Source organism: Pipistrellus kuhlii, unplaced genomic scaffold, assembly GCF_014108245.1.
Source record: "Pipistrellus kuhlii isolate mPipKuh1 unplaced genomic scaffold, mPipKuh1.p scaffold_m20_p_8, whole genome shotgun sequence".
NCBI classification, from domain to species: Eukaryota; Metazoa; Chordata; class Mammalia; order Chiroptera; family Vespertilionidae; genus Pipistrellus; species Pipistrellus kuhlii.
This window is the reverse complement of record NW_023425584.1, coordinates 29,113,479-29,122,000: the sequence shown is the minus strand read 5'-3', so window position 1 is coordinate 29,122,000 and position 8,522 is coordinate 29,113,479. Positions and strand designations below refer to the sequence as shown.

Genomic DNA, 8,522 nt, shown 5'->3' with positions numbered 1-8,522 from the left:
ATTTAGTTAGAAGTTTATCAACTTTATAGGTTTTTTTTTCTCACAAAAATTTAATGTTTGAGGATTTTCATCAAAGAGCAATTTATAAGACAACATTTAGGAAGGCAAACAAATAGAAAATTTGTAGTAGAAGAAAGAAAACTAGTACAGATGGTAAAATATTCTCCCCCACAGGTTAGTTACAATGCTAGTTAAACAGCAGCAAAGTCCCATTTTATAACTAATAAATCACAAATTTTAAAATTAACATTTGTGCTGACTAGGTTGTAGTCAATAAGTATACTTTATTGGTGGCAGTGTAAACTGTTTTGGCAAACAATTTGCAATACAAGTGACTGGAAAAAAACTTCATATGTCTGTTCTATGTAATATTGGGCTTCTTGTAACTCAGCATTTACAGTACTGTTTCCCTAGTCTCCCATAGTAGTGAGACCTAATTCCAGGTTCAATCCTTTCCAATGTATCTCACACTGTCAATTACCTGGGTGTTATCTGACATCCTCATGTATATGTATGAAAATGTTAAACCCTGGTCCAAGAAGTATGAGCATAGGGAAAGGATAACACAAAGGAACTAGAACTGAAGTATGAAGAAGGGATGTGGGATCAAAATAACATACTCAAAGTCAGATTAGATCTTGTCAGAGCTTTCAAGAGTCAGAGTTTGGAGACATTGGTGATATACCTATAGACACTAACAACTATTCTTAGAGTGTTTATTAGCACAATCTTTTGAGTTCTTAAAGAAATGCTATCCTTTTGAACTGGAAAGCAGAAGACACTGTAAAACAAAATAATCATAAAATTTTGAGTCCTTTTGGTAGAACAGGTGAATCTAATTTACTTTTACCAGTATATATTTATATCAGACTGAAGGAAAATATAAATTTGGTATGGTCTGTTGGCTCCTACATTCCCATTCACCAATAGATTGTTATTGATTGGATTATGAAAAGTCTGACAGAAATCTCTGAAAATATTGGGAGACTTCAGATAAACTTTCACAAGAGAGCAGCATGCAACATACCTTTCTTTTAAGCTTCTACTGAAATATTTAGAAAGATTAAAAAAAAAACTTACAAAGGGACAGATCAGTTAATAAACATATAGAACATGATATTCAAACATCATAAAATGGGAAATAGGTCCTGAAAGACTTTTGTTATTTTAAAAAGTTTTTGACTGTAAATTTTCTCTATTGCTTTCTGTTTCCAACTTCATTGAAGTTTGCTCTTTTCCTTAGTATGTTCTTTCATTTTTTCAGCTATGACTCCAGTTTTACCATCTATTCTCTGGCTTTTATGGAGATTTACTTTACCCTTCTGTGTTAACCTCCTAGGCGCTGTGTCAACCTTAAAAGGGAACAGAAAAGAGAGACTTGGGAAATTTTACAGAGTTCTCTACAGTTTCTTACACTCCTCTTTCAGAAATATTTCATGAATCTCAATGGTTTCTTTAAGTCCGAAAACCCATAAGATGCAGTTATTCTGCCCACCAGAGCCTGCGAATGTAAACTTCCTTTACCTTAGACAGGCAGATTCTGACCTTTGCACCAAACTGGTGCCCAGGAACCCTCTGGTTGCCATTTACCACGTGCTCTGGGCCTGCGTCATTTCATTTCAAGAACAGAGACATACCTGCGCTTAGAACTCAGTCCACTGCATCCCCACAGACTTTGGGGACAAACTCCTCAGGTCCAAGGCCATTCTGGGACCAGTTCTCATCCATGATTTCCACTGGATTCTTTAACATATTAATCAGTTATTTTAAATTTCCTATATGGAAATTTCAATGTCTGGATTATATTTGAATCTGAATTTTTTTTATTACTAGAGGCCCAATGCACAAAATTTGTGCAAGAGTAGGCCTTCCTTTCCCAAGCTACTGGCACCACTTTCCCTCTGGTACCCAGGTATTTCCCTCGCAGCCCGGGCTTCGTCCTGAATGTCCTCTGGGAAGACATCCAAAGGATGTTCATTCTAATTAATATATAATGCTTTTATTATTATAGATTATATCTCTTGGGAGTAAGTTTTTCTTTGTGTACTTTATAATTTTTTATTAATGCTGGCAACATTAATAGTAGGAATAGTAGGCACTAAGAAATAATTTTATGTCTAGATTTGCCTCTTGGTTGTCATGCAATTAATATGGACAGACATTTGTCAGTCAATCTAGTGAGAAGCTGAGCTTGGTTTGTATTTTCTTTTTATTACCTACAGTGCACCACAAACTTCCAATGTCTTCAGAAGTGAGCTTTTGTTACCATGTACTTTTATTGAGGGTATTACCGGAGGATTGTTTTCAGTGCTCCCTTTCACCCTCAGCTTTCAGCCATTCTCATCCTCCTGTGCCTCAGATGGGCATCTCTCTCCATGCTCTTGTCTCTCACTAGTACTAGACTAATGTTCCTTGTTCTCAGTGCAAGTTCATAAGTCTTTGGCAAGTTCTGTGCATCTTTACTTCCTGGGTGGGGATTTCCAGCTCTTCATCTCCCAAACTCTTGTCTTATCTCTGTGATTGTTCTTGGGAAGGAGTTTCCTGTTTTTCCCTTTGGAGTAGCAGACCTTTGCTTACTCTTGGTGTAGAATCCTGACCATTTCCCCAGAAGAGATGTTTTTTGTTCTATTATCTTCTCTAAGAGCAATTGATCTTTGTCTTTGTCCTGAGGTTGAGACAGTTTCCTATTCCTCTACCAGAAATAGGAGGCTCTGGCTTCTGTTTCTCACTAAAGCAATAGATAATGCCCCTTCTTTGGCGGCTTACTGCTTTAGCTGTGATGATAGTGTATCTGGAAAAGTAAGTGGGGCTTGTGCCTATTCCCAAGCAGCAGCCACCTGCAGGACACCTTTACCATTGAGGAGATGGCTTCTGGTCTTTTTCTCTGGCCTAATCTTTCTTGTGAAAGCCCATGGATAAGAGCTTGTGAGTGGGTGTGAAGTCTTCTGTTCCAAGCTGATGTTCTAGTCCACATATTTGGCTTCTAAGATTTTTATAAAGATTTTAGCCAATTTCTTATTATTTGCTTGTATGGCAGCCACGTCTGCCCCCATGCTTTGCCCAAAGTTAAAACATTTCACATGCTCTCTCTCTTCTTGTAGGATGTTCTCCTCTCTTGTACTTCACTTTAATTGCCTTTTGACCTCACATCTCTGATTACCAAAAGAAAAGTTATGATTTTGTTGAGGTATAGTGATTAAGAAATACAAATTGGCTGTTACAGAATAGTCACGGGGATGTAAAGTACAGCATAGGGAATAGGGTCAATAATCCTATATAATAAGGAGGTAATATGCAAATTTACATTCATGCCCTCACAAGATGGCCACCCCCATGTGGTCAAAGATGGCTACCACAAGATGGTCGGCAGGGGAGGGTAGTTGTGGGCAATCAGGCCAGCAAGGAAGGGAAGTTGGGGGCAACAAGGCTGGCAGGGTTAGGCAGTTGGAGGTGACTGGGCCAGCAGGGAAGTGGTTAGGGGGTGATCAGGCTGACAGGCTAGCAGTTGGGAGCCAGCAGTCCCAGATTGTGAGAGGGATGTTTGACTGCCAGTTAATTGGAGTGGGGGCAGACTAGGCTAAGGGACCCCCCTCCCTCAGTGCACGAATTTTATGCACTGGGCCTATAGTATTCTAATAACTAGACATGGTGCTGGATAGGTGCTGGTAGGATTTATTGGGGTAAATCACTTAGTAAGTTATGTAATGTCTGGTCACTGGTATGAATACCAGAAACTAATATAATGATGTGTGTCAACTGCAATTGAAAATGAAAAATGATTTTAAAAAATTAAAAAGATAAACAAGTAAATGAGGGGAAAAGATCATTAAAGAAATGAGAGACCGAGTGAATGTTTCATTTTGCTATGCTGTCCCAATCTTCCCAGTCCTGGTATCCAGAGGTTTGGAAGCAGTGTGTAAAGTAAGACATGTTACACCAGGACAGAAGCAAATAGAGAGATCAGGCTAAATAAACCTTCCCAAGTGCCTGATAATTCCTCAGTGAAGATTCTGTTGAGGAAGTGAAACATGGCTGTCAGCAGGAAGTCCTATGCTCTGTAATTGATTATTCCAGTAACCCCCAGCCTGCCTTCACAGATGCTAGTGGGTGAACATGAATTTGCCGCAGGAAGAAAGAGGCCCTGTGCTGAGAATAAGCATTGCTAATTACCTTTCTTCTATTTGGGAGCTCCAAGGGCTGCACATACACACTTGCTTCCTTGGAAGAACAGTATTAACTGGCAAGGGTAGAATGTCCCCAGCAACCCATGTCGTAAAGATGGTTCCTTAGATAGAAGGTGCTCTCTGTACCTTGAGTTGTTAGTCTATTTTGGCACAAAGTTTGGAATATGTTTTGCTCTTCTTTACTCCCAGGGTTGGTAATATTTTTTTGTTTGTTTGTTTGTTTCAGGACTGGCTGTGTGTGCAATTGTATGAGACAAAGCTCTTACTGCAGTCATGAGCTCCAGGGATGTTTGCAGTGTTTGCTGCTGCTGCTTATCCCAAGGATTTTGGATAATGATAAACATATTAGGATGTTCTCTTCCTCTGGTCTAAACATGTGTACCTACACCATGGTTGAACAGTCTCCATAGGGAATCTGCCCTTGTCACAGACTGGGCCTTAGCCCTTAGAAAGTTGGGAGATAGTTACTTCCAAGCATTGTATTGGAGAGCAGAAAATCTGATGCAGACCATTTGTGTCTTTTGCTATAGGAAAATGCAAAGCTAGTAGAGTGAATTAATTCCGAGACAGACAATAGAGTGGGGCCCCAGGCAGGGTCATTCAAGAGACACACTTTTTCTTTGGAGTTTTTAGCAGAAGCAACTATGTTCTGAATCTTCATAACTTCTGAAGCTTTTCTCAGCAGGCTCTTTGTCTCTGTACTGAAGGCAGTTAGAGAAGTACCCAACTTTCCAGAATCTTCCAAAAAGAAGCATTTTTATCTGAAAGAGGAGTCCTTCCCTGTGGCTGGACTTAGTGATGCCTTTTCAGGGCCCAGTATATGAATCTGGATCCAACTCATCAGGACATGTGTGTGAGGAGGGAAAACACTTCCACAAGGGAAAATGCCTTACTTCTGGCGCTCTGCTTCTATTCACTTCCTGAATGGATATGATTTCTCTAGCACTGTAGAATACTGTTTTCATAAACTCATTTCTAGTCCCTCTAAAAAGGGGCATCCCGGGGTGGGGGGGAGTTTTGGTCTTAATGTGGGATAACTTGTGAGCTGGGGGAACAGGCAGCAACAGCATTTTCAGAACTATCTTTTGCAAATGTCCACATTCTGAGATTTAAAACAAAAGCCAATACTGGCCAGTGCTGTTTGCTAATTGCCGAACAACAGGAAAACACACTGCAGCCAGAAAAATCCCTACTGAGTTTGGGCAACTGATCTCTCTGGCAGTAAATGAAAGCTTTGGTTGTTGCTTCCCCCACCCCCAACCCCCACTACCCTAGGACTGGCTGAGCAAGCCAGGACTGAACCCACTGCATGCCCCCCCTCCATTGTGGGCATAGCATGTGTGTGGGGGGAGGGGAGGTGCAGGCACCCTAACTCACAATTTTAGGCAGCTGCACACCTCAGCCAGAGACACCACACCAGCGTAATTCATCCCACACCTCACAGCCAGGGTGATCCCAGCCTCAATGGACAATAATTTGGAGGCATTGTTTACAAGTCAATTTCCCCTTCAAAATAGGCTATTATAAAAGTGGGCCCTTCTGCTTGCCCAGGCTAGGCCCACCTGTCACTGGGACTTCCTAGCCAGTGGTCACTGTATTGATCCTTTTAATCCCCTCTCTTTGAAACGCAGAGCCAGCTGATGTGGAGCTCCTCAAAAGAAAGGCTCTCCCACCACCCCTACCTCTACAGGTAGCTGAGAATCCGGACTAATTCCCCACTAAAAAGTCTTAATTGGTTTATGGGGAGCCTGAAAGGTCTCCCTTGTGTTCATAAGGTGAAAGGAAATGATGGATCATAAACTCCCTAGTCTGTCTTTATCTGATTTTTGGTGGAAATCAGGTATATTTTATTTTTTGTTTTTGGCTGGAGGATTTGAAAGCGGGTGGGGATAGTGTTTCACTTTAGTGGTTGAACGGCTAGGGGAAGGAAAGAAAGGCCCCAGAGAGACACCGACATCACGCAAGAAACTTGGTGACTTAGTTTTTATTTACACAAACACCTGCAGTACAAAAATGTAAACTTTGATAACTCATTATAATAGAATAAACTCTTTATGTACAAAAATACATTTTCATATGAATGAAGCATCTTGAATAAATTAAAGTACTCTCCAGCCCAGTGCCTGAATAGCTACCGAGGCAAGAGTCTTGGGTTCTTCCTAAACCAAGCCTGCAGTGGTGGGGGTCGGGATCCATAATGCATGAAGCCCACTCCTTGTCTCTCCTTTTTAAGCCTTTTCATTGTATTGTCAGCCGGCTCAAACCGAATTTTCATGCTCGTTTTTCTTCATTAGAGTTCTACAAATTGTAAAATTGACTTTTCACCTCGTCTTCAGGGGCTGATCTGTCCCTTTTCTAAATCACACTGAAGTGGTGGCTGGGGTCAGCTCTGAGCCTGCCACAAAGGAGGTTTTGTGGAGTTCAGAAAGTGCAAAAGGGAAGGCTGTCTGGGGGCAGGCAGGAGGGGCCCCGGGCTGAGGGCTGGAGAAAACAGACCAAGGGGAAGCCGTGGCGAGGGTGCAGCGACCTAACAAGCGGCTCAGGTATCCTCCATCCCTTTAAAGCTCCCGCTTCCTCCCTCCGCCTAGACTGGGGGTCCCGAGGCCTCAGCTGGGGCCCCATCTACTACTACTGCCTGTTGCCTGGGGGGAAGGGAGAGGTAAAGGTGTCCAAAGGGGCCTAGTGGTAAGGGATGAAACAGGGCGTTGTTCGGAGCAAGTCTTTGGGCAGGCTGGGGAAGGAGAAAAGGGGGTCGCCAAGACTATAGGAGAAGTCTTCGGAAGTGGCAGGGCTACTGGGGTCAGATAGTGGTGAGGAGGCGGCAGCACATGGGGAGGCGGCAGCACCAGAGCCCCAGGACTCAGCGTCGCTGGCGGGGCTCGGGGGCCCTGGCAGGCAGGGGGCGCACTGTGGCGGCAGGAGGCGCTCTCGGGCACCGCCTCCGGGCAGCCCCTGGTCTGCCAGGCGCAGAGTCTCGGCCAGAGCCCAGATGTAGTTGTAGGCGAAGCGCAGCGTCTCGATCTTGGTGAGCTTGGTGTCGTCGGGGAAGGAGGGCAGCACGCTGCGCAGCGCATCAAGCGCTGCGTTCAAGTTGTGCATGCGGTTGCGCTCGCGGTCGTTGGCCTTGACGCGCCGGCTCCTGCGAAGCGAGTGCAGCAGCGCCTCGGAGCGCACCCGGGCGCGGCCCCTGCGCCGCCGCCGCTCCTGCTCGTCCTCCTGCGCCCGGGGAGTGTCTGACACTCCGGGAACCCCGGGGGCGCCCCTGTGCGCCGGCACAGGCGGCGCTGAGGCGGGGGCTGACTGTTGGAGCCTGGCACAGTCCTCTTCGTCCGTGAGGAATCCGGACAGGTCGCTGCTGCTGCTGCTGCTGCTGCTGCTGGCGCAGTCGAGGTCTGAGAGGCAGGTCTCCAGAGGGGCTGGCATCTCGGCGTCGGGCAGGACCGACGGACAGATAAGGGAGCGCTTAGAGGGCAGGACCTCGGGCTGAGGGCAGGACCGTTGGGGCACACTTACTTTCCGAACGGCCCGGGCTTACACGGTGCCCGCTGCGGGCACGAAGGCCTGGAAGGGCGCGCTGGAACTTGGCCTTTTCTCCTCGCCTCGCCTGCCGGGGCCACGCTCCAGCCGGTCTCCCGAGTGATCTCGCCGGCAATCAGATCAGCTCGTGTGAGTACGAGTGTGGCACACGACTGGCCTCAGGACCCCTTAAGTATCCGGCACAACAATAGGCGCCCCCCTCCCCGGCCACCTTCGTCCCCGAGGCAGCCCCCGTGAATGGAGCGAGGCGGCAGGTCAGCCCCGTGCGGCGCCCGGGTATTTGCATAATTTATGCTCGCGGGGGGCCGCCCCCGCCCCTCCCCCGCCCGGAGTGTGCCCGTAATTACCGCGGGCCAATCGCGGCGGCTTGTCCCGGAGCTGTCTCGGGGCTTAGCCCGCCGAGGCGTTTCCAGTCGGTGAAAAATGGGGGCGGGGGCAGCGGGCGATTAGCCTCCTGGGCACGCTCCTCCGGGGCGGGCGGGGCGCCCCTCGCTGGGGTGGGATGGCCAGGCGGCACGCTGGAAAGTGTGAGCAGTGCAGAGAGTAGCGGAAACCTGGAGCCAGCTGGGATCCTGGGTTCACTCCTCTTTCAGGCCGCTTGATTTTGGGAAAGCGGTTTGACTTCACTTTCCTCTTATGTAAAATGGTGCACAGAGTCTACCCTGAAGAGGTTGATGTGAGATTTCGTGGGATACTTGGCAAGGTACTTTTGCTAGATGAATGGTTTCAAGATAGAGCGCCTCGGAAAACCCTGTCCAAATAGAATGCTACCTTCACCAGGAGGAGGGGGTGGTAGACCTG

General features: G+C 46.5%; 1 protein-coding gene and 1 pseudogene across 1 annotated transcript; both read right to left on the bottom strand.

Moving 5' to 3' along the window:
* Positions 1-1,262: 1,262 nt before the first annotated feature.
* Positions 1,263-1,365, bottom strand: LOC118711974 (annotated as a pseudogene).
* Positions 1,366-6,166: 4,801 nt separating this feature from the next.
* NEUROG1 (neurogenin 1) lies at positions 6,167-8,023 on the bottom strand. Its single transcript, XM_036423978.2, has one exon. It carries the CDS (start codon positions 7,605-7,607, stop codon positions 6,864-6,866), a length of 744 nt encoding a protein of 247 aa, XP_036279871.1. The 5' UTR covers positions 7,608-8,023; the 3' UTR covers positions 6,167-6,863.
* Positions 8,024-8,522: the final 499 nt, after the last annotated feature.

What these genes read in the sequence shown, in the direction of transcription:
- NEUROG1 (XM_036423978.2), bottom strand. Translation starts at nt 7,607, where the DNA reads ATGCCAGCCCCTCTGGAGACCTGCCTCTCAGACCTCGACTGCGCCAGC.